The following is a 27,588-nucleotide window of genomic DNA, read 5'->3' as shown; positions in this document are numbered from 1 at the left end:
ATTTCCTAAAATGAAAACTAATAATACTAAGATAACTATTTCAATCTCAATAAAATGCTTTGTATTAATAACAATCAAAATCAATAATCATAACAATGACAATAATAATCATGGTACACTTATTAACAGCATAGAATGATCCTATCAATAAAGTATGTTGTCTTTGTTTTAATTATAAGCGGAGCAATGACGGTGACAAATTATTGCCTGAAGTCGGTTGGTGCCGGCCCTAAAACCTTCGGGCTGCTAAGTGACAGCTTTCACAGTGTGACATTTTTATCTTTCTCATTTAGCAGACGACAACAACTCATTAGTATCCATGCTAGCTGCATAGGACAAGTGGTCAATCAGCAGTCGGTACGGTAGCAGTCCAGACATGACGTCACGGGGAATGGGCGGGTCTTAGTCGGCAGCAGCCTCCTGTGAGAGAGAAAAGGGAAGATCGGGGTGACTTCGTTTGTTTAAGAAATTGTTGACTAGTAATATGTTACTTTACTCTCTTGGTGGAGCTGAGAGGCGTATTGCATAAAAATGCAACCAAACATAAGAAAAGAAAACGTAAGTCAGGTAGGCCTAACAGTCAATCAGAACACAGTATTCAAAAACTTTCATGTGTTTGATTTTGACATTTGACATGTCTGACTTATGTTTGATCTCAACCTTTATGCAACAGAGTCCACAGTTTTTTAAAGTCAACAATGCGCATAACATGTGTAGTCCTAATTTTGCAAGGTATACAATAATATCGTTTGAACTACCGTAACGGTATAAAATTTCGATAGTTAGGCAGTACGAATGGTTGACGTCTGTAGTTTATCATGCCGGCCATTTTGTTGTTGTTGTTGTTGTTGTTGTTGTTGTGTTTTTTTTTTCTTACTCTGACTCTAATAATGTGCACACATACTATTCAAAAACTACATGCAAACTTCGTTTAAGACATGGCGGACGAACCGAAGTTTGTGTATTGAAAAGCTTATAGATATTATTTCACCAACACATATAGGCGTACTCTTTGCACGTCTTGCATGGAAACCGGCGACGCATAACACTTATTTCCTCCAGCATCTCCACTGGGGTTTGACCAGTCATTCATAAACCCTCATATTCTAACTAATGATAAAACAACTCATTCTTACGTCATAATGGCGTGGGTTTTATCATAACGAAGAACCTTGTGTCAAGAAGATCCTTTTTTTGTTTTCAAAATCAAACATAAATTGTTAAAAGTATAACAGAAACAATATGAAAAATCTTTCTTTTCTGAGGACTATAGATTGACACATTTCATGATCTTACTTGTTCCGCCACATCACCAAATGGGATGGATATTTTTCCGATCTTTCCGTCAGCATGTCCTGTGGCTTTCAACCTGATAGAAAACAATAAGGATTGAAATTTATACAATAGCAGTTCCCAGCATATAATCGAAATTACAGTGAAAATTAAAGGAATTTGAGTTCTGAACACCCGCTATGCAAACAAACACATTCTCAAAGCAGTATGCCATGAGAAGGTTTTTATGCCTTAGTGCATGATGATAAATGACTTGAAACTTGAAACTTCACCTGAAAGTTAGACGCATGCATTTCGTATTCAATCAATACTATCATAATGGGAATATAATTATATATATATATATATATATATATATATATATATATATATATATATATATATATATATATATATATATATATATATATATATATATCATACATATAAAATGTACATTATAATAACCACATATGGCTGTGTGTGTGTGTGTGTGTATGTAATTTGTTTGCATGCACGTATGTGTGTATATCATTAATATATGCTACAAAGTATCATAAGGAAGAGCAACATTATGAAATTTTATGTTGAATTATTGATCTGATAAACTGCGTAAAACTCTATCCATGTTTAAAAGATTCAATCACAAGTGCAGTGTAGGAGCAGCTTTCCAGGGAATATGTAGGAATATATATATATGTATGCACAAATGTTTTTTTTTTATCATAACTTCTTTAAACAAAAAGATTAACATCTGATGCAGTTGACTGTCGATTCGTTAATGAAGGATCGGTGAAATATTTCTATACATATGGGATTAGAACACTGAATCAAATCCCTATCATTGCTTACTTGGCATTCTGCAGTGCGGCAATGCGTGTAGTCAGCTCATTGATCTGCAATGGAAATCATTATTCGAAAAAACGATTATACAAAAAGTTTTTTGTTTTAATTATAATGAAGAACTTGCTTCCAAAAGGCGCTAAATCCATTGAAAAATGATGGATTTAGCGCCTTTTGGAAGCAAGCTCTTTAGATACAACTGAACTTGTAATTAAAGTTTAACTTTACATTGTCGTGGATGGATGTTGTTAATACAACACTGTATGATTTGTGTGGAAACATACTAAATAAAATGAAATGAAGAGTTTTATTGAGATATCACGTTTGTCCATTGCTATATAATAATTTTCATCTTAATTCACGCTTTCAATAATGAAGGTGGAAGTTAAGTCATGCTTCCCACAATGTTAATCTTGCAAAGTTATTAACCTGATGACGCCCAATTAAACGTCAAAGACCTGTAAAGGGTCATTCAAAGGAATGCGATCCAATTCTGAGCCTTGGGAGTTCCATATGATGTATCAACGGAGTGGTCAATTTATGCAATCTGGATTAAATTTGTTATACTTTTGTTTCCAATGATCATTGAGTTGAGACTTGAAGGCGTTAACTGATGTTGCCTCGACAGCCTTCGCACATAGGCTATTCTAAGTATTTACTACTCTCTGGCTGAAAGAGTTTAACCTCTTACCAGTTCGACACCTTCCCTTATACAACTTAAACTTATGACCGCGTGTAACTTGATCAGAAAAGAGAGGAATCAAAATCTTCCATATATATCATGCAAAATCTTGAACACTTCAATCATACCTGAACATTCACGTCCATAAAGAAACACCCCTTAAATCCTCTTTTCTGCAGAAGTACGGGAAATCATTTCATTGACTTTGGTTTTAGGACCAATAAATGGCCAGAGAGCGATATAACATCAGTTAACAAGATGCGTGTGGTGTAAACAAGAAAAATGCGTACATTTTGGTGATTTAATTGCTAGACGTGACATTTTATATTGACAGTCAATGCCTTGTAATTTCTAGTGGTTATATCTGTAGTGGTATCTGCAACTTACTGCTTGGAACCTTTGAACTTTGCTTACGTCATATTTCTGCCTCTTCTCCTTCTCCTGGAGATCGAAGAGGCTGCCGAAGGCCTTGAGGATCTTGGCGTGCAAGTCGCGGGCGATCTCGCGCATGGCGTCGTCCGAGGTCATCGCGTCGGGGTCCAGGGCTGGCGCCCTCTTCGCCAGCGTTTCCTCTTTCTCCCGGGCGAGCTCCTCGGTCGTCATGCGGGCAAATCGAACACGCTCGTCCTGCGGAGAGAGACAGTCAGTGAATTAATCATTGTCCTACGCCATCTAAAAAGTAGAAATAAATCAACCCCCAGGCTGCCGAATAAATGCTTTTTACTCATAATTGTATTCAATTCATTTGGCACGTTTGTTGAGCCGCTTCTGTCTCTTGTGATAAATCATCTTACACATTTCACACTGACGAATCGAATGCATTCGTCAACCGGAATCCAGTGTTAATATTTTTGCTAAATTCATTGATCAAATTTTATGCTCTGAACATTGAACTCATCTTGCCAGTTTCTCATGTTCTCCCAATTCTTCTTCAGTGACTGAGGCAGCGGAACGTTTTTTTTTTTTTTTTTTTTTTTTTTTTTTTGTTCAGGGTGGAGGGGTCAGATGTCATCAAGGTCAATGGTATTTCTTAAATCCCTCTATCCCCACCCCTTTCCCTGTTTCAAAAAATCTAAGGATGTAACTTTCGGAAAGTCGCCGGTGTCGTGATTTGTTTGTTTTCTGGATTTTGCACATTTTTTTTTTAAATCCAATTTTTCTTTCCCAGTAACCAAAAGAGGGGGGGGGGGGGGATGGGACTGCAGTACCCCTAAACCCTTTAGTTCCTCGGCCCCTGACTATTGAGTGTTCAAAAATCAAACCTGCATGACATTCTTATAGGCGTTGGGGTTCTGCATGGCGCGGCGTCTCTCCTCGCGTTCTTTCTTCTTCTGTTCTGCCATTTCTTTCAGCCGCTTGTTCTCCTCCTGCTGCCGCTTGCGGCGCTCTTCTTCGTGCCTCGTGATTCTTTCGAGCCACAACTTCTGTTCCTCTCGCCTCTCAGCCTTTAACGTGGAAACAAAGAATGCACTGGAATTTATATTCGAAGTGAGAACGTTCATTTATGTGCGCGATGTAAGAACGACGGGGGCGTCAACTGGCCATTTAAAGAAAAAAAATGCTTTGTGCACACATGGAGCATGGTCCACCTACTCCCGAGAAATGTCAGACTCTAGGTAATACCCTTCAATCGTCTGTAATGCTGTAAATTACAGAAATACCCTCATGATGTGCAAGTAAGACGGATACACCCCCTCCCCGTCGGATTGATACATTACACTTCAGTAAAACAAAACAAAAAACAAAAAACAAACAAACAAACAAATGAACAAACAAACAAATAAATAAAGAAAAACCCCTTTCATTTCATTTCGCAATTTGTCTTTTTTTTTTATGGGAAAGGGATGGAAGTTCAATCATATATTTCATATTATGCTAAAACTTCCTTGTACAGTGGTTAAGGTTGCAATGACGTCCCGCGTACAACAATCGCTCTCGGGAGATTTCGAATATGTACGAGGAAACAATGAAGAACAAAACAATGTTCGTGTCGATTATCGATATAGTTTACGTTACATTACGTAAAATGTTTATCACAGTGCAATTTTCGTATTTATTCGTCTAATGCAATTCAATAATTTTTTTCATTTCCATCAAAACATGAATGATACAAAGCGGTAAATGTGTCAATTTGAATATCATCCAACTGAAATAGACAGTTCATTTAACACAATATAAATATATGCAGGAATATATTTATTCGTGTAATTAACATTACCGACATGTAAAACTCGAAGAAGAAACAATTTTACACAACTCACCCGTTTTTTCCTCAGAGCGGCAATTTCTTCGTCATACTTCTCGATGACTTTGCGAACAATGATGAGAGCTTGGACCACCTCGGCCTTAAACTCCTGCTTCTTCTAATGGGGCGTGGTCACACGGATATAACACGAAAAACACATGGAAAACAACATCAACTGGTACGAGGAATGGTCACACGTTAGCGATTACCGTGTCATGCATTCAAAACGGTCAGAAAGGTCTCCACGGTGACGCAAAGTAGCAAGCAAAACGGCACATTCTGTCTTGAATTTCCTTTTCTGTCCGTCTCTGTCAGTCCTCACACTTCAATATTACTGTAAAAAAGTTAATTCTGTTTAAAATGACTACGTTGGAACATCTCCTCTTTAGCTCACAAAAGTTTATCCTGAAGACGGCCAATGAAATCCTCTCTATAGTGGACATTGCAGCTAAGAAAACAAAATTGAAAAATATAAGAAACAACCATCATCTCTATACGCATAAGATTGTGATAAGATTCAGGTTGATGATAAATGACGGGGGTAATCCATATAACTTTGATTTGTCAAGACTTTGTTTACTGTTCTGACATGCCTGAGTTATTGTCAGGCGTGTTTTGTTCACACACTATTCTTGTGAAAGAGGAAGATGGTACCATTGTCCGTCTTTCTTGTTGATCATATAGTCTTACTTAACTGTAAACATGTTCAACTCACATTCATTATAAATTGCATGCTTGAGTAATGCCTTACTGTAGTCGCTTTTCTCATACATTGAGGAGATTGTTTGGGATACAGAGGGTCGGACTTGCAAACTTCATTGGTCGATTAGTGTGTCATTAAAAATGTCACGGAAGTTCTTAAGAACGTCTTAATGGTGTAATGAATATTACTACATATATTGTAATAAAAAATAAGAGGAAGTAGATTTTGATTTGATATTTCCAGACTGCACATGGCCTATCTTTTATCTGATTTATGTATGCATTGTAATATACCGCAGTATGACACACATTTTTCAAATTTGCTTCCTGCAGAAGATATATTAAGGATACAAAGTAAAAACTGTTTATTTGAACTCCCATAACAAATAGATAAGGTTTTCCAATGAAAACGAGGTCATTACCTCTTAATGATAATTGCTTCACTGAAATAATTATCCTATGAAATAATAATGAAAAAGTTTACAGGCACCCTACAGCTGAATTTCTGCCTCTAGAAGATTGTCATTATATTTGTAGAATGCATCAGTGTTAAGGTGTGAATAATGTAAGTGATAAAAGATAAGTTTTAAGGGGGGAAAGGTTTGGAAATTTGTATTTAATACACACGTAAAAAGTCCATTATGCTATCAGACCATGCAGGGACAGGTGACGATGATATAATTATGTCTTGGAAGGAGCTGGTATACTTCCTAAGGTATTTAGAGAGAGGAGAGAAGAATATTCAGGCAGTTTATGATGAATGTTTGATTTAAGAAAAATCTTATTAAACAAAATTTACCGAGTGTCTCAGTATTTTATCAACCTAGTAGATAAGCGACATATAACCTATATCGCCGATGAATTGATATTAATTTACTATCTGATATCAATTTTTTTTTAGCAAAATCTTGTCTCTGTTCTCGAGGAATATGAAGGTGAGAGTCATTATACTTCTCAGTGCGTGTGTGTTTCTTTAAGAACATAGAAGACATCCTTTGTAGCTTGTACGATTAGAATAGAAGTCCAGTAAGAATAAGTGTCTTGCGACGAAGTGTCTATAATAATGCATCTATGTACCTGTGTATGTATGTTATGTGTATTGTAATTCAATGTATAGCTCCTGCCACACGAATTCTAAATTATGAGCTCACAGGTCTTCAAATAGCCAGCTCCTCTGTATTTGCAAACAAAAGTATAAAGCAAAGAAATACAAAACAAAACTAGATGCTTTGCAAAGAGGGTAACCAACCTTATGTCTTACAGGAGAGGTTTATGTAAATCCCAATCGCGCTCAAGCTCTCGTCTTTTATAACTCTGATTGTCCAAATTATAAATGACATCACTTAACAATAACGACGGCGAACGACATGACAGGATATTTGTTGAGGTGTGAGGTTTTTTTTTTTTCAATTTGTCTCCCTCTACAAATTAATTTGGTTAAGATCGCAACTGCTGATCTATGAATTAACAAACATGTCGGGTAAAAAAAAAAAGAACCAGTGGGACTCGAACCTGTCATCCACTGCTTTCCGGGCTGTCCCTGGTTGCCGGCAGTGACACAATGAACGTAGAACAGAATACCCAAGCTCCGAAATTCCGACATTAGTAGTCCAAGGCGGACAAGGCATATTTTTTCGATGTGTTTGTTAATTTACAGATCAGCAGTTGCGATCTTAACAAATATAATTTGTAGAGGGAGACAAGTTGAAGAAACTCACACCTGAACCTTTCTTTCAAAATATATTTGTTTTCTTCCACAATATTATAATCTCACGCTACAAAGTCCTCCCATTCATCGGTCATTTATTATCTTAAGGACTAACATACGGAACTTTCCTGAGGGAATTCAAAATTTCCTCTCAGAAATGGATTATGTTTGCGCTATTTGCACCATAATGGTTAGGAAAGTTTGTTATCCACAACAAAGAGAGAGAGAGAGGTGTATCTATTTTAATTTTATTTTCTTTCAGTTCACCATTAATGCGTTTTGAATCACCATATGAAGGAAAAGTAGCTACATAAATTGCATTGTGCTTTTCAGGTATAATGGTCTATAACCGCTTTATGATAAATGGTGGCAAAATAATTATGTAGAATGAGAGTGGAAAAAGCACACAATGATATACTCTTCACTGCAAATGGAACTGATCTTCACACAATTTGTATGAGTAGAAAAAAATGGTTATGCAAACCTCCATCAACAAATAGCATTGAATTATGCAAATGTAATTCCCTGATTTGAAAATAACATATAAATCTGCATTTATCTATTCCAACATAATGATTATATCGTCCGACAATTCTGAATTGTGCGATGAGACTTAATATTCAAGGATCATATCAGTTATATCATCTTCACCAGGTTACAAATGACAACTGGAATGACTTTTCTGTTGGTTCTGCCTGTATTATTTCCAGTCGCACTTAATCTTTCTTTTCATTTACATTCAATGCCTGGATAGGAGGGAAAGCACAATGACTAGAGTATTTCGTTTCCTTCTTGCATTGAGCTAACATTTGGCAAGATTAATCACTCTGGAAAGATAATTGCTCTGCACGAAAAACACGATAGCTAAACGTGTAGACGGGAGATTTTTCATGCTAGATTTTCTTCGGTAGCAGCAAAAATGGGGAAAAAAAGATGTTGGCAACTGTACCACTTTGTTCACGGACAAGAGCTTGTGCTGACACGTAGGGATTCTGTTAGCGGGTTAGTTTTCATTTTGACTTAAGCTTCGGGTCATCGGTTTGAAATAAAACCTACAGCTGCGCTTCGTTGTGCATCTTTGTTCAGAAGTAAAATGTCTGCCCATTAACACACACTGCGCCCACAGTGCTTGAAGCGAGGCATGAAAAATCAGTCAGAAATCTTAACAGCACAGTCTTAACTAAAGGATTTTCATGAACTATGGGCATTATCATCCGATTTGCTATCGCTAGCATATTCACGCAGCGAAATCTCAGTTGTTTGATCAAAATGATATATATATATATATATATATATTTTTTTTTTTTTTGGGGGGGGGGATGATTGGACACTAAATGCTTGAAATGCAAGGGCTAGTGTGCTACTGAAAAATTCCCTGCCTGACAAAGTCGTTTTCTGGAAGACCTAACTCATTTTCGTCTTTATCTCTGTTGTTTTTGTTTCTGCTGAGGGATATAATATCAGCAAGAATTTCATCACTTGCATTTATGTAAAAAGACTGATATCTGGCAACTACTAAATCCAGCAAAATCCAAGATTGATTTATTGGGTAAGAATGTAGAGTCAATGAAAGTTCGCAGGTAAATTTGGTTCTCTAGATCCATATTCAAAACACAAAAACGTTAAAAGGGGGTGAGGGGAAGAGCAGCCTTAATCCTCAGAAGGAAGGAAATAGGGCGGGCGTCTTACCCAAGATGCCAAGCGCCAATCCATTGCAGGATTCGAACCACGAACCTCTTCTAAGTCACAAGACAAGACCTAACCCGCATAACTGTCACACGTCCACTGTAAGACATATATGTTGAACGATACGTGGTCCGTTAATCGCTCTCGTTTGCACATGAGCAAAGTTCCCTCTTACAAGGCCCTTTGATTTTCTTACAAACTCCAAAGCAGTGCTTTTGACATAATTCTATTTGACAAAAAGGCAACATGCTTGGTTTTTTTTTTTTTTTTTGTGCTGGCAGGAAATGATGTTCTCCTTGATGTGTCAGAAACGAAATCAAAATCGATGTGCATGTGAGTCAGCCGGTTTCTTTCAGCCCGTGATGAACAGTGGAAAAGTGTGCATTTTTTGGTGCCAAATTAGTAGCATCTGATGAATTGGAATTGTGGCAGGAGAATGTATGTCAGTGACGTTGTTGTACGAACTGTGGATGGACACTAAACAAAGGTAGGTCATAACACTAAAGACATTTAGCAATATACGATGGATAATGGTAATAATAATAATAGTAATGATATTATCAACAAGAACAATAAAAAATAACAATAATGAATGATGATGATGATGATGATGATAATAATGATAATAATAATAATAATAATAATAATAATAATAATAATAATAATAATAATAATAATGATAATAATGATAATGATACTAATAATGATAATTATGATAATGCTCCTATATGCCCGGGGTGGCCTCTTCATTGTAAACACTGCTCTCTTTAATAGAGGGTTTCAGTCATTAATTTTACCCCATCACCATGAGGTACATGTACCCATTCATACACCTGGGTCAAGAGGGATTCTGTTAGCAAAACGTTATGTCCAAGTATGACTGAACCTGGTGGGATTCGAACCCCAGACCTTCCAATTACAAATCTAGAGCCTTATCCACTCGACCATGGTGCTTCCATAGTTAGAAAAGGCAAACTTATGATCACTCGCCGGACTGACGAAGTCCAGCGAGGATGAGACAAGGAGAGAGAAGGAGAGCTCTTCAGCTCTTAAAGTCGTAAATCCCTTTTGAAGAATAATGTCTCACAACATCGTGTATGTAACCTTAAGAAAATACAAGCCTGAAGTATGAAAACTGAAATGAAAACCTAACCCTATGTCATTCAAGAAAAAGAACCCCTTTCCTTTTGTATTTTCACTGTGAATAACGGTAGGATTTTTTTTTTCCGGGGCCCGAATAAATTCACTGGAAATCTATCTCCTCCATCGCTTTTATTATTCTGAGGAAAGGTTCGGTACCTCTACATTACACCTGCTTATAACAGGAATCTAATTTTCAGGGTTGCAAAAGGCAGACACGAACGTTTAATGTCTATTGTGGGGACTTCGAATTCCCAACATAACGACTCCCGATCGGAGGACCCGCGTTCGAATCCCGCCCAGTGCTTACGTCCTTGGACAAGATGTTTTTAGCCACTGTATAAATGGGTACCTGGGCAATGCTAGGGTAATAATAAGAGCAGGGCCCTCTGGTAGAGCAGTGGTAACAATGAAGAGGCTACCCTGGGTAAATAAGACCTTATTATTATTATTATTATTAATTTATTTTTAATATCCTATATATGTGTTTCTTTCTTCAAAAGCAGGTACACAACGACATTAACCAATATTACTTTTAAAAATTACTAGAAACTATTCAGCGTTGCCAGTTTCTCCACTGGTATTGCATTTGCCTGAAAGAAAAGACACCTTCAACATTCATGGTGGGTATAGATTTACATCCTCTAGGACCTTTGGCTTAAAAAGCTAGCATGTGGATGTTCAGCTGATTTACCTCCCTGGGTAAACACTGGATGATGATGAAGTGGTTTGTTGAGAGTTTCTTAATTCCATTGTTTATACCCTTAGTTTTTTGCACTTCGTATAATAAATTTACGTTATGTGTGTTATAAAGTTCAGTAGCGCTAAGGGGAGCTCAGAGAATACATGCCGAAAAGAGAAAAGAAAGGAAGTGTAAGCACCAGGAGGGCCGTCTCTGTTGTTCTCACTTTTAGTTGGGATATTTTGCCATTTATTTCCCGGTGGAGACCTGGCAGAGTCAGTGAAGCTAGAAAGGCAGGGGTATGTAGTGATAGGATAACTTTTCAGCACAATCTGCAACCTGCTTCTAAGTGATACCAATCGTATTTAGAGGAGGGGTTGAGAGACGGTTAATATTCCTCTTAGCTACCAGGGCGGAAAGGGTGGGGCAGTGGTTGAAACAATCCGACATGGAGATGATGTTGGACATGCAGATGATGTTGGAATAAATGGCGACATGCTCAATGATCGTCCTGGCATGCTGTCAAGCAGGTGAATCAATACCATCCAGCAAAGCAATGAAGTTCCTGCAAAAAGAACAACAAAATGCCATTGATCATGCGTGCAAAAACTTGTTCCGAATTCAGATATCTTCGGTAGATATGAAGTTTGACTATACTAGTGGAAGCAGGCAGTTTTTACTATCTCCTCGTTCGACATGTTCGATCACTTTCTAATCGTCCACTTGCAGATTTATGATATCATTTAAAAAGTTTCGCTTCTGGGTCATAATATGTATAAATGAAGGTTAGATTGTTGTGCGAGTTGCAAATTATATATACTCATAATCACTCTCTGTGTATTCAAAATCAAGCATATAGATAAAAATCAGACATTGCAGCCGTATGGAATGGAGCTGACCAGACCTTGAAATTGTAGCATTTTGAGAAAGTTACTCAATTCCAGACCTTGCGAAAAGATAGTAATCAGGAAATTAAAAGATGTGAGAAATGTTGTCACAAGAACAACAGATTAAAGGAGAAAGCCACTACGCCATAACGAAAGCACTTTGAAAAGGCAGTTACGACTTTATGCATTACACAAACAATGATAGAGAATAAGGAAAAGCCATATTTGCATTATCAATAAGGCCATTTTCAAAGATCACACTATACTCGAGGCTTTCAAATAAAACTCTGTATTCCTTTTGTTGTTGTTGTTGTGGTTGAGTCCAAAACTTAAATTTGCCTATTACACAAAGTCACGACATTGTTCTGGTCATTTAACAGGAGACTTCAATCCGCTCTTGATATAACAGCGCGAAGTGAAGAACAGTCTTAATTGAGGTTGTCAACCGTCTGGTTTAGTGGACAAGTTGTTCTGATAGGGCAACTTCCCTTACATAAAAACTTTACATTTACCTTTTACGTTACACCTGTAATACACGATGATGAAAGAACTAAAATTGGTGGCAAGATGGTGGCCAGAAATAAAAATTGAAATGAAAATGGAATCATGTTGAGGTACCTTTGCATCCTCTGCTGCCTTCTCCTCTTCTGTCAGGGTACTAATCAAAGACATTAGAGTAGAGGAAGATAGGAAGGGACGTGATGATAATGGTAAGCACTGTTTGGGCACCCGTCCCGCTTCATCATGAATATTCATTAGGCAGTAAGATACTGTACTAGTAAGTGCCCAGAACGCTGGATAATGCAATAAAATGTAAAAATATATCGCCGGGAAATGCAACAGTCTCGAAAAATTGCATCAACGGGAAATGTAAAAACGTCTCGCCGGGAGACGGAAAAATGTTCAGTTTTGCCGGGAAATGTAAAACTCATGTATTTCCACGGTATTACGGATACATGTAGATGATGAATATTCATAATGAAGTGGGATGGGTGCCCCAACAGTGCTTACCGATAATAATGGAAACAAAACAAAACGGCTACCTTACATGACGATACAAAAGAGATCTAAGCACAAACTCAGTACACCTAGAGACATCATTCACTTCCAAAGGTAGTGGTATTTTTTATTATCTAAAAAAGATTAAAGAATTATAGTCATAGCTTTTTTTTTTTCGATTAAGGGGATTATTTTGAAGAACAAGGTTTTCAAGTAATAAGGATTATTTCGTGGAGGTAAAAATTTGGCAACAACATGATCTGAAAACAATCAAAGACACTTGATAAACAACAACAACAACTTCAAAGACAGCACATCTCAGGTAATGTGCGTAATACGCTTGAGGATCGGGCACTGTCCATTTGTTTTGTACAGGATTAGCGTGCACTTTCCTGTCTTTTCAGTTAAGCGTCTTTGGTACTAATGCAAATGAAAAAAAAAAAATGTTTCCTCATTAATCCAGGGACTTGGGTGAATCTGACTAAACTTGTGTGCAGGGCCGGCACAACCGCAAATGTGGTTAAGATAATTTTCGATTTTAAGCCGATAAACCACGGAAGTTTTACCTGAAAATTGCGCTGAAGGCTTTTGTTTGTTTGTTTTTCCTTTTTTTTTCCTTGTCAGCTGAAGAAACCCGGAAATGGCACCAGAAATATGAATTACGCATCCTCACTTTTAAAATCACTGCGCCGAAACTTATGTGTATACATACTTTGAAAGGCCAAAGCTGGATTTCTCCGCTAGGAAACTAGTACGCACATTATGTTTGAGACGAATCTTGTCATTTTCTGCTATTTCATGCTATCTTCTTCTGTTCTTGAACGTTATCATCATGTTAAGGTTTGTTTTTTTTTTTCTTCAAATTTTACATGGTGATGTAAGTGCAGGGGAGAAATAGATTTGCGATAAAAACCATCTTCTATCCTCTCAATTACTATGCTATAGCTAATTTTCGATTCATTCGATAGTCTTTGTAAAGTGACCTTGCTGAATAATCATACATGACTGAAAAAAAATGTCAAAAAAAAAAACCAAACAATTATCAGTACACAACGACACTGTATTTTGGTAGTGGACAACATTTGAAATGAAAATTTGGATCTGCTATGTTAGCAAACGAAAATTTCTAGACTTTAATTTCTATGTAAGGTTTCTTACTATACAGTGTTATAATATCGTGCTCGGGCGCAAGTAAATTTTGCAAACTTCCATAATAATAGTCTCGCTTCCTGTAAGGACGTTCAAAGACTTGGCGAGAAATTACACCCGCTGATTGTCTAATTCTGCTTATGCTTGTCAAAACAAAAAAGAAGAAGAATATTTTGAAGCTGATGAAACAGAAGAAAAAACGCAGGAAGAAAAAAAAAAGATGAGGTAGAAAAATAACCAGAAGAAGAAAAAGAAGTAGAAAAAGGACGAGAAAAAAAAAAGAAGAAACGCAAGATGTTGAACGAATGGTTAACCCTTTGAGTCTCACAATAATTCCCTATCCATAGGTTTGTGTGTAAAATTTGTGCACATTAATTTGATTACATGGCACAGAAAGGATTAATGATACTCACTGCTCCCCCTCGGCCTCAAAGTCCGCCATGACTGTCTCGCAGGAACGACAACCTGGGCGGGGGAAAAAAGACAGACTAAAGGTTCTGACCGTTTTGTGGCTCACTGGAAATGAGCACAGATTGTCAGTCGCGGTGCATGGAGCACCTAGGTATCATACGACCCCGAGTCATACGGGGTCATCCCACTAAACCGACACCCACGAGTCATACAGCCCACGAGTTCGACATTGAAACAAGGTCCATGATTCATACAGCTCACGAGTCATACAGCCCATGAGTTCGACACTAGGCAAATAAAGCCCATGAGTTCGACACTAGGTGAAAACAGCCCACGAGTTCGACAGATACAGCACGGGGCTTAATGTGTTGGTCTCGTGGGCCTTGTTAGCTTAGTGTCGAACTAATGGGCTGTATGACTCGTAAGCCGTATAACTCATGGCTGTATGACTTGTGAGCTGTATAACTCGTGGGCTGCATGACTCGTGGGTGTCGGTCTCGTGACGTGCACCTGTTATACAGCCTACGAGTCGTACAGATCATGAGTTCGACACTGAGAAAATAAGGCCCATTAGTCTGTGTAATGTCAACCTCGTGCAATGTCATGGGCTGTTTTTACCTGATGTTGAACTCATGGACTGTATGACTCATGGACCCTTTTTTTTTTCTCAATGTCGAACTCGCAGACTGTATGACTCGTGGGTGTTGGTCTCATGGGAGACCGACTCTGGTTCGAATCCGCGTGTATATATTACACATGCCACTTTATCCTAATTACTTGTCTCATGTTAGCTCATTACTATTTCAGTGCTTTTAATTGGTTGTCACTTAAACATCCACTGAAAAATGCAAATAATAATTTCAAAAATGATAATAGTCATGACTCAGTTTATGATAACTAGTAATTTCGCTGTACTTTTCAGGTTCATGTCAATTTGGTAATTCCCATCATATTCACTTCAAATTTATTTCATATTTCCACTTTCTCAATGATATTACAAAACTATTGACAATAAAACAAGAATACAAAATATACAATCATGTCTTTTGATTGAAGAAGAAGAAGAAGAAAAAAAAAACATACTTGACAAAAATGTATATGGTCATATCATATGAAGATGTCACAAGTAAGTATCAGAAATACGATGAGGCCTACATAATAACGCTTGTAAGACTGTGGGTTCCCTAATTCATAGGCATATAATTATACGGAGATCGGATATGTTTGTCTTGACCAACTAAAATCATACCAGTACAAAAATCGATAAAGAATAAACTAATGAACCACATATATATCGCACAAACCAGACTATATACGGATCTCGCGGTGTTTGAAAAAGAATGCTATAGCAACTGATTGACAAATTGCCCTACATCGACATAAATAAGCACTGAATTGATCAGTGTTTTAGTAGTAGCCATGATAAAAAAAAAAAATCACGGGCGTACGTACTCGAGCAGGATTCGAACCTACCACCTCCTGATCACCGGACAGGCGTTATCTTCACTAGACCACCGAGCTTTCGCCCGACATCAAGTGTTGGTTCTAATCCTTATAGCGTGCAGCGGGTACTGCTTCATGAATTTGAAAGAATGCTATATATTTGATGTTTCGGTACCATTAAATAACTTGGTGCTGCGGATAAGGACAATAGACTGGGAGTATAAAAAAGTTGCTAAAAACTTGGTAGTGTGTATCCACTAAGTAATAGCTGTTTTAATTTGCGTTTGAAGGTGAATAAAGATAAGGAAGAAGTAATATCTTGAGGGAGGTCACTCCAATATCTGGATCCAGTAAATATAATTGTTTTCTTTGCAAAAAAATAGTGCGAGTACGGGGAAGGTGATAGGCGTCACTCTGGCGAGTAGGATAACAGAGAATAGAGCGATTCCTTATGAACATGTGGATAAAAACAGATGGTAATTCATTAATTGTTAGTTTATACATGAAAATTCCGAGATTATAATAAAATAGGTCCGGAATTTTCAGAATTCTGTTTTGATGAAAAAAACAGTTGGTATGAGCAAAATATCCGGCGTGGTTTATAATTCTTAATGTACGCTTTTGAATACGGAGAGGGAATCTAATAATAAATGAATTGCATTTCCCCACGCCAAATTCCATAATTAAAGTGTGGAGATATTAAAGAAGAATAATAAACTCTGCGAAATATAAACAGAAAAGAAATGTTTAAGCTTATTCAAAATTCCGATATTTCTGGATAAAATTTTACTTACAAACTTAATGTGAGTTTTCCAGGATAATTCTCGGTCAATCCAAAGCCCTAAAAACTTTGTGTTATTAACCTGCTTTAAACATAAATCATTTATTTTGATATCATGTGGGACAACATTCAAAGAATTACTGAGTACAATATAATGAGTTTTTTCTATGTTCAAGAATGATTTGTTCGCATAAATCCAGGATTGCACAGACCTGAGCTCAGTATTCATCATATTAATTTATGCATCAGGGTCTCGATGTGAAAAAAAAAAAACAAGCTTGTGTCATCGGCAAAACAAATGAATGATAAAATTTGCGATGATTTTGGAAGATCGTTATGTATAAAATGAATCAAAGTGGGCCCAAGAGGGAGCCCTGTGGGACTCCACATTATACGGCACTGCTCCACATGAAATAGGTTTTAATTGCGAATCACCGCCGTTAATATTAACAATTTGCTTTCTTTCTGTTAAATAACTCTTAAACCATTCTAAGGGCGTCCCGCGGATTCCATAATGACACAATTTATAAAACAAAATTTCGTGATCTATCGTATCGAAAGCTTTAGAAAAATCAAGAAAAATTCCAATTGTATGTTCAAAATGTTCAAAAATTTTAAAATACCTTGTCTATAAAAGTAAGTAAAGCATGGATTGTGTTGTAATGTTTTCTGAAACCAAACTGAGAATCCGATAAAATGTTATGATTTGTGAGAAATTTTGATAATCGTGTGTAAACCACCCTTCCAAGAATTTTAGAGATTGAAGTCAACAAAGAAATTGGTCGGTAATTATTCACCAAATCTTTTTGTCCCATCTTAAAGATAGGGACAACTTTTGCGACTTTCACCTTATTGGGGACTTTGCCATTAAATAAAGATTGATTAAGAATGTATGTAAGAGGAGAAATGATTTCACTTAAAATATTTTTTAAAAGAAAATTTGTAATTCCATCATATCCGGAACTTTTTTTATCGTTCAAATTCTTGATAATATCTATAATTTCTTCATCAACAATTGGTTCAAAAAATATTGATTGAGAATTCCTATTACCTAAATATTTATAAAATTCAGTTGATGATTTCGAGATTTTACTGGCCAGATGTGGACCAAGACTTACAAAGTAATCATTAAAAGATTCCGCCATAATGACCGGGTCGTTAATCTGGCGGCCGTCCGCTGAAATATAGTTGGGAGGATCGGTATTATTTTTTGTGTTTGAGCGCCTCGTCAATCACCTTCTACGTACTCTTCACGTCAGATTTATATCTAACAAACTGCCGCGAAAAATAATTTCGCCTGGCTGTACGTATTAAGGATGTCAATATGTTCCGATAACAAGTATTTCTTAATCTGTTTTAAGGAGATGGATCTGTACGATACTTATGAAAGAGTTTATTCTTGCGGTTAATGGACCTGCATTAAAACACGTTGATATTTCACCCCCAAAGGAGATGATAAATGAAATATAGTTTGATACAGACTGCAGAATGGCATGAATTGATATCATACAGTCATATGATTGAATCAGACAATCTAAGCTTCCGAAGAAAAGCAAATCAGCCTGTACGCATCAGAACAACGATTTTTTGAATATTTTTTTTTTTAAATTTTGCTTTATTTTATTTTATTTTTTTAAAAGAAAACTCTTTTCAGAAATGTTTACACTTACACAGAACACGAAAGAACAGGATTCCATTACACTGGGTTTAAAAACAGAAAGAACTACTGTTTGATTTGCAGCTATAGCCCTAAAGGTGCAAAATGAAGATCAAACTGTGCTTTGCAGCAATACGTTAAACAATACAATCTACACTCTAAAAACACAAATGTTGAATTAGCATTTAAAAGGGCCGAGGAGTAACAACATTTTCAAAGTGTTGGTTTTCCTGCTAGATTCAACATTTAAAATGTTATCTTAAAAGTTGGATGCAACACTTCAAAAAATGCTGTCACTCCTCGGCCCTTTTAAATGTTGATTCAACATTTGCGTTTTTAGAGTGTAGGACGAGTTGGGGGGGGGGGGCAATCGAAGGGGGTATATGTTAGTTCTGCTTACGATCAAGTTACGTCACTGTGGATTTCATCTACCGGTATATCAAGATTTACTTTCGTCTCAAACCATATGAACTCATTTGACCCCGCAGCTCGTTATGAGCAGTAAGCACCGAGAGAACGGTGCGCTCCTGCCTGCCCTCGGCTCTCCCCGCCTGCGTCACCTACATGTACCAGTATCCCCACGGGGAACGACGTGATGTGATGTATGAGTGCCACATGGGAGCGAGCTAGCGGCGATGAGCACGTGTTTGGGTTGCTGCGTTAGACGCGTATCACCTAATTAGGGTGGGCGGGCGAGCTTCAAGCTGGGAGAGGGAGGTCTTTGCCCAGTTCAGTCTGGTACGGTCTCGCCGTCTCGCTGCGGGATGGTCATGGTACGGTGTTAATAAACATTTTTCTAAATTATCTTTGATCAACTGCACTCGACATTAGTGTCATTGTTCCGGTTTACCTTTAACTTTGTAAACAGAAGTAGATATCTAAATATGGGTAATATATTTGTTGTTTCACCATTAGGCCCTCATCGCTCCCTCTGCAAATATGTGATGTTATTTTTAGGGGTTAGTTGGCAGTCGATTTGTCACTCAGTCTTTGATGCTTACGTGACTGAGAATAGGCAAACATCGCTATAGCCATTTACCTTTCCCTATTAAAGATCAAACGCTGACCATGAATCGGAAAATCGTGCGTCTGTGTTCTTAACTTGTATAAAACCCACTTTTGCTTGCTGGATATAGTTGAGAACTTCTGTGCAATTCTCGTATGAATGAATTTTGAGACAGCCGCTACCACAAGACCTATTTAGGAGCACGGAAAAAAATGCTACCCGAGCACACAACCTTTTGTCGCACTGATGGGGGGGGGGGGGGGAGGGTATCAAATGTTACCTCCGCAGTAAGCATGAGGGATGTTTATACGCAATGGTATATGAATGAACACTGCTATGTTGGTCAGTGTTTATGCGTGTAAGCACGTATCATCCGTGCCGGTATGTGTGCTGGGTATGAACAGAGCGAGAACGCATCGATCTTTTAATACACTTACGCCACTTCGATGCATCCCTTTGGCAAGATCGCCGCTTGAGGAGCGGACACACACACACACACTCTTGTTTGAAACATAAAAAACCCCATAAATTTACAGATGACACAAAATAATGAGGCTTTATTTCTCTCGCTACTGATAAGTTACATGTATAGAAGAACGGATTCCTCAGATATAGATTACTTGGAAATAAACCATGCACTGGCGCCAATTGCACAAGGCGCCATTGGCATTGGTTGACGACGCCATTGGTTTACGGCGTCAAACATGGGAAATCGAACAGAAAAGTCTGTGATTATCGCCACTTGCATAATCTAAACATGGTTAAATGGCCTGTTGTACATAATGCCCAACAAATAAAGTAATCACATATGGGGCTGTGTGCCGCTCGAATATATTCATTTATATACAACATTTAAGTGTTTCTTTCGTCAATGCTACATTTTATAAACCCCAGTTGATAACCAGAACGGTGCTACCTTGAGTAATAATGATTATAGTAGAGTAGAGTAGAGTAGAGTAGAGTAGAGTAGAGTAGAGTAGAGTAGAGTAGAGTAGAGTAGAGTAATAAAGAATTACTATTAAAAACATGTTTACTTGGCGATTACATTTTACGGGGTAAAAACCCGAGTGTGTGTTCCGATATAAATGGGGTCTTCTAATTCAACTTCTGTGTCTTGGAAGGAAGTATCTCCTATAAATCGCCACATTCATGGCATTATATACTATTTGGACTTTAAACAAGAGCTCAGCATTGTTGCTTCTTCTAAAATGTGAGATAGGGATAGAAACAACCAATGTAAAGATGTTCGTCAGTTTAATCAATGCTAAGTATTGTTTATTACACAAAATGTGGACAATAGTTAGAACAAAATTGCTTCTAGAATTAACCGTGTGAGTTATGGTTTATTGAGAAAAAAATAGTGATATCTTGCTATATTCTAAGCTTTATTCCGCATTTTGTATATGGTAGGATGCTTTGTGATACAGCTGACCCACATATATCCATCACTTGTGATAACTCAACTTTTCTTTTTAAATCACTTGCTGTTTTCAGTGGTAAACAATACCTTAAACACAAGCACACAAACATAATAAATCAGACACAAACGCACACAATTATTTGTGTATATACATTATACATATAGGCCTATTAATAGATCACAAAATTGAAGGAGCAGTGCATTATACTAGACTGCAAATGGCAGAAGAGATCCCGACTTATCCTTTTTACAAAGCATTGATTGACTTTCGAATATTGTTGCTTCCTCTTGGTTTTCGATTCATATAAGCATTATCATCCATATACAAAATTATAATCTTATACATAATGTATGTATATAAAAAGGTCGATACCTCCGCTGACGTGGCTTTTGAGCACTTTCGATTTTGCCTAGCTCTTGTCGGCTCAAATGAGATCAAGTGCGTTCAAGTGTCACGTCTACCATGAGTATAAGGAATATTCTTCTGGTATAATAATAGAAAGTGCAATGCGGTCTAGCCTCTAATGACCAATCCGGAAAAGCCATAACCACCGCGACGGTTTTACGTCAGTTGATGGGATGGAAGCCACGTCAGTCAAGACGCCTCAAAACAGGTCAGTTGATGTTGGAAGGTTTGGGTATTAAGGATGAGAAGAACTATCCAAGTGATGGAGTGGTATCCGCAAATTATTTTAAGCGGTGCATGGTCGCTATTTTTGGTGCATAGACATAATGAATTATAGGTAAGATAGCCAATGATGAGTGGTGATAGTCTTTCTACACGTAACACACGATGTAATCCACATTGTGTTTACATTACAATAATCATTCTTAAATGTCATATATAGTTATCATGTCATCATATTATATTTTTTAAATAAAAAAAGATACATATATATATATTTTCTGATGGCCACTAAAATCTTTGAATTTGAAAGGTAGGCCTGAAATGAGAGCAAAGGTAAAACTCTATTTCGAATTTTAGTTGCCCCGATTGCCCGACCAAAAGATAAGCTTTTTGGATATTTGGGGGACCGATATCAATTTTATTGGCCCTTAGAAACCGCTAATATCAAGCCCTTGTTAATACAGTATAACAGTATAACAGTATATCTGAGAATATTGTCGAAGAGATCATTATTTCCATTCTAAAATTGTGTGACTTGGACGGATATATGAGGTATTGCCAACATCTGATCGGATGCAGTTGATTTCATTTCTAGGCGTGTATCATTCGGTCAGTAACTCTATACAAATTTGTAACGATAAGGTGAAATGAGATTCAGGAGTGAGCAAAAAAAAAAAAACAACAAAAAACAAAAACCAAAAAACCCACACCACCACCACCACCACAACAACAACAAACAAACGCAAAACTAGTAAGGTAAAGCAGCAATGGAAGCTACTGAGAAGAGGTATGATTGAAAGACAGATAAAAAAGCTATGTCAATGAAACATTATAGATTGAGAGTTTGTTTGAAAATTATGTTGAGATCAAGAGGGAGAGAAATAGAGAGAAATATAAATGGAACGAATCTATTAACAAAGATGATGGAATAGATCAATTTTGATTTGATGAGTTTGGGTTAATGCATTAAGGAAGTTTGAATGTGTTCATATTGGAGACTCTTCGACACTGAGCGCTCTGTGTAATACAGTGGATATCGTGGAGGAGATGACTGGTGTCAGGGGCAAGGATGTCGACCGGTATAGCGTCTTGAAACTGAGACGTGAGGGAGAAGCGGGTAGGATCGAATATTTGAAGGTGGGATTCAAGACGCGTTGGAATGTGAAATGAAGCGGTCCTGCAGTATGTATAACGTTTACGATGTCGGGCAAGTGCATAACTTACTATACATTCATACGCACGTTTACACACCCATTTGCATCAGCACATTTACACAATATATAAGATAGATTTTGGATTTGGGTAACAAAAACATCAAAATCTTTCTACAATCACGTGGTATAAAGTATACTTGCAATTCGCAAAGACCAAGAGGAAGAAAAAAAGAAAAGGAAGAGGAATTGCTTTAGATGCAAGAATGGAAACTCATTAGGCATACGAATACATCCGTAGGAGATAGATAGACATACAGACAGATAGAGAAAGAGAGGGAGAGAGAGAGAGAGAGAGAGAGAGAGAAAATAGAGTGGTTACCAGGTTGAGGACCAACTTATGGAAAATGAGAAGCTGCTAATGGTACATAAGGTACTGATAAAGTTTGTTTTTATACATATTTATCTATGAGCATATCCGGATTTTCTGCAGCTGTAATTATCATATCAAAGAATATCAAATATCAAATAACAAATATCAAATACCGAATGAAGGCCAGGGCAGAAAATGTGCTATTCATTTACCCGCCGTACGCATTCGTCAACGATTATTTGCCTTGACATGATGCTAAAGTAGCAAAACGTTACATTGTTTCATTTCATTCGCTGTAAAATCCCCCTTCTAACGCCCTGACAGGTTTTCATCCACAGCTGTTAGCCTTGTCAACTTCTCAGTCACAGGGAAATATCTTCCTTGTCGTTGTATAGAATAGATTTCTATTGAAACAGTGATCTTATTTTACTTTCATGTGCTGCACCTACAATAACTAGTATACTTCATTCGCTATCCTTTTGACAATCTGATCCAGTTATAAACTGATAGCAGGTAATCTTCGTGCAGCTGGTCATTCTTCTCCACACTGAACTGAGTTAAATTGAAATCATGATTTGCTGTACGTGGCCGCCATGGAAGCAAAGAATACATGACGGCGAGCAACCGCAGAAACCCAAACCCCAAATCCACCCCCAAAATGAATAAACTTCAAAAGAAAAACAAAGATATTTCCTACAGAATGATACATCAATGACAAAAATTCGATCAGGAATAAGAAAGGTATGACATTATTTTTTTGAAATTTCAAATTTTTTGACCAGTCCTTATGAATATCCAAATGAGCGAGTTGATGATGTCATACCCTCACAGTTTCTCATGTATGTCCACGTGAAATTGGGAAGAATAATTATTCTCAGCAAAAACAAGTAAAAGCATGTTCCCATACCAAGATATATCACAGTTAACATTTGTTCTTTTGAATTTTGGGTAATGTTAAGACAAGTTTTATATTTATGCAGCTGAAATATGCGATTTATGTTATTTCTGAATATAAAAATGAATAAGAAATTGTGTCAGCATGCATGGCATCATCAATTTGCTGATTTGAATATTCATAAGGACTGGTCAACAAACGTTTTCTGACAAAAATATGAGCGTTCAAGATGGAAGGGGGGTATCTCATACCAGTGCTCTTGGTCTAGTATCGTTTTATGTTACCTTGTTTTAGCTTTCAACATTGCAGCGTGCCGTAATAGTATCGTGATGTTTGCTTGCTTGTTTGTTTTTATTGTTCCATATTCCACGTTTCAACAAATAAACCATAAACATAGCAGAAAATTGCACGGGTGAATTGTCGAACACACTAAGACAGTTGAGCATGTGATAAGAGGAATCTTGCTAGTAGGGGGAGGATGCCCAGATGCTGATATGAGATGAATTCTTACTTGAAATTTGCAATTGAAAGGAATGACAATTTATGAATGTGTTGTGTTTAGTTATGATGTGGTGTGTTTAGTTGTACTGACTTGAACTTTGTTACGTTGTATATCAAACAGCATGACCTATAGCTTCTCACAGTTGAGATAAAGTATGTTTTTCGAACAACATTTAACCCATTCCTGCATTTTCCAACTGAGGCTTGATGTAACTTGCGTTCTTATAACACGATTCTTATTAAGACGCACAGGCATCACATTTCAGATTTCCTGTATATACCTTCTCTTTCACACGCTAAATTATGACAATTCACACACACACACACACACACACACACACACAGGAAAGATAAATCTTCCGCATAACATGTTTCAAATTTTGACAACCAACTCTTCCCTCGAGTCCATGTATTATGAAGAGATGCCTCATGACCGCGGTCAGTGAACCCAGACTACATTGGTCGACTTGGAGATTTTTTTTTTTTTCAATTACAATCCATGCGCACTTCCACCCATTCATGTGTGTATCTAAAACAAAAAAAAAAAGAATTGTCGAACAAAGATAGAATAAGAAGATTTCTTGTGGCGTGAAACGTGTGCTCAATAGGCAACAATGTATCTGACGATCCATTCGAGTGCGGATATCTTTTATTCTAGAAAGTTTATATTATTCATAATTCCTAGATAAAGCAAAAATTTGAACTTTATTCCTCACGAGGAATTTTATCGGCAAGTACATTGAAGTTTGTCACTACTATTGTATCGTTTTTCCGATGAGTGACGGACATAAGAATTAAGACTCGTAAAAATGACAAATAAAAAGACAAGACGACTTCCCTACAAACGACAATTTTTTCCTAACAATCACATGCGACATCCTTCAACACTTCAGAAACGCTATCTCGCTGATTTCTATTTTTATTAATGATTTTACTTAAAACAGGCTCATACTGAACTTTATTTCTATTGTAAATGATACACTTCATTGCTCATCCCGAACTGAGCATTTATCAACATTGTATCAAAACACTCCAAGTAAACCGCTCACTCCTGCACGGGGAGTTTTTCGTAGGAGAGGACAAAATAATACGGATATGGTAGGTATAAGGAGGTACTTACGGACAGGGAGGTAAGCTCGCTATGATAATATAGGTCGTCCGAGTTGAACGCAAGGCTTGTATTCGTGGAGAGCAAAACCCTTCCCCGCACTCTGACACCGAGCTACATCCTGGCCTGCCTGCTCTGTCCGTATGGCGACTCGAGGGGAAAGCGTGAGAGATGCCAGGGATAGCGAGCATTCCGACTATACCTCTCCCTCTCGTCTCTCCTTTCCTCAGGGGTCTTCTTGGCAGAGAGAGGGAGGGGGTGGGGAGAAAAAGGGTGGGAGAGGGGGAAAGATCGAGAATGATAGGGAGTATAAAAGATGCGCTGGATGTTGTACTGGGGAGCAGGAGGAGGAGAAGGAGAAGGAGGAGGAGGAGGAGGAGGAGGAGGAGGAGGAGGAGGAGGAGGAGGGCGGAAACCATTCTCGTGGGACATCGCCGGAGAGTGATGTAAGGGGATCCGACGGGCGCTGGCAACAAGATACCGCAGATAGACTGAGACGAGTGATTCTATCTTCATATCGAATATCGCAACTCGTTGAACAGGGAATGACGTTTTGTTATCTTGTACACATGTTCATATACAATCATGCATATCTACCGGTATTTATATAAAGATGTGAAGTATGAAATAATGTACGTAATGAACGTACAAAATATATTACATGTGTTTATTACCTATAAACCAAAAAAAAAAAAAAAATCAAACTGTGTCTACATATGATATAAGGATAATATGTATATGTATATATATATATATATATATATGAAGAGCTTGTTTGCAAAAACCGATAAGTCCATTTTTGAAGATTTTGAAGTACGGTCTCTGTCATTAAGTACAAAATGATACCTTTTAAATGATATATTGGTCACTACATATAAAGGTACAGTTTTGAAGTTATGGTTAAAAGAAGCAAAAAATTTCTTATTGTTCTCTTTATTTTTCTTGACCTTTGATCGCAAATATCTCCATTTGACAAATATGGACTTATCGGTTTTTGCAAACAAACTCTTCATATATACTATAATTTATATATATATATTATAATATATACATATACATATTTTCAAATATTGTACTTCCTTGATTATGGATATCTGCTTCATGAAAACAAATGGTCATCTTTTTGTGTGTGCTCTATGAAATTATGCCATCTACACTTCTGTAAAAGAAAATAGTGATGCCTTCAATCGGCCGACGGGAATTGGTGATTTGCACATATGGAAACATTGCCTCAAGCTATCCGTTACACTTGAAATGTTGACTGCTTTAAAATTGCCCTCAAGACTCAGTTTGTTTATAACTGCTTTTTAATAGAAGTGTACATTATGAAATTTCTTACATTTCGTCATATACAACGTTTCATTTACTTCCATGTACATGTGTGTGTAATGATTTTGTATTTCATAAACCACTCTTCCTACCGCGCCTTGAGCACATTAATCGTGTGGAATTGTTGCATTATTAGTACCTGTATTATTGTTTATCATTATTATAAAATAAGCTTCCGCATCCGTATCATGTTTGTTCTTTTACAAGTTAGCTATATTAAGTATCATTCTTGTCTAGCCTCAGAGAAGGTCAGGATAGAAAGGAGCAATAACACGGTAAATAAAGTCGACATGGAATCCTAGCTTCGTCATCAACATTCTTCCTCTTTCCATAATACGGTAGTATCATGCATAATGAAGGAGGTTAACTTGTGCTGGATAGATTGTATTGTCGAAATTCATCTGTCATACCACATCAAATAATTTTATACGTGTACATTCAACAACAATATATATATTTTACACTGTAATATATAATACATATAACATATAACATATAACGTATAATATATACGTATATTCAATAAAATGTACATATATTATAGTATTACAACTACTTATGAAGAGTTAGATTACAGAACGGCTTAAGCGCTATTTTCAAACATTCGTAATATGGAGTCCATCATCAACATTAAAAATTTCAAGTGTTAACTCACTTGTTACATATAAAACGAACAATTTTTAAGTTATAATGAATTATTTGTCATCTTTAGTTATTATTTCCTTTGTCTTTTTTAGCAGGTTTATTGGTAAATACCTAAAATCAATTTATGCAAACTTATTTTATTTTCCGCTCAACTATCCATATAATATAAACATATATATATATATATGATTATATATATGTATATATATATATATATATGTATAATTATATATGTATATATATTA

General features: G+C 36.9%; 1 protein-coding gene across 1 annotated transcript; it reads right to left on the bottom strand.

Annotated features, from left to right (window-relative positions):
- Positions 1 to 402: 402 nt before the first annotated feature.
- LOC140236024 (uncharacterized) lies at positions 403 to 25,499 on the bottom strand. The gene is made up of 9 exons (XM_072316001.1): positions 25,382 to 25,499; positions 14,409 to 14,460; positions 12,466 to 12,505; positions 5,059 to 5,160; positions 4,060 to 4,242; positions 3,212 to 3,424; positions 2,125 to 2,168; positions 1,297 to 1,369; positions 403 to 420 (listed from the first exon to the last, which is right to left on the bottom strand). The coding sequence occupies exons 2-9, from the start codon at positions 14,435 to 14,437 to the stop codon at positions 403 to 405; spliced, it is 702 nt and encodes a 233-aa protein (XP_072172102.1). The 5' UTR covers positions 14,438 to 14,460; positions 25,382 to 25,499.
- Positions 25,500 to 27,588: the final 2,089 nt, after the last annotated feature.

This window comes from Diadema setosum, chromosome 12 (assembly GCF_964275005.1).
Source record: "Diadema setosum chromosome 12, eeDiaSeto1, whole genome shotgun sequence".
NCBI lineage: Eukaryota > Metazoa > Echinodermata > Echinoidea > Diadematoida > Diadematidae > Diadema > Diadema setosum.
This window is presented reverse-complemented; position numbering and strand designations above follow the sequence as displayed.

Excerpts from the sequence above, each read along its gene's own strand:
- LOC140236024 (XM_072316001.1), bottom strand. The coding sequence starts at position 14,437 with ATGGCGGACTTTGAGGCCGAGGGGGAGCA. Across the intron at positions 12,506-14,408 it reads TTTGAGGCCGAGGGGGAGCA|TACCCTGACAGAAGAGGAGA; the intron begins GTGAGTATCATT and ends GTCTTTGATTAG. Across the intron at positions 4,243-5,058 it reads CCGCTCTGAGGAAAAAACGG|GCTGAGAGGCGAGAGGAACA; the intron begins GTGAGTTGTGTA and ends TCCACGTTAAAG.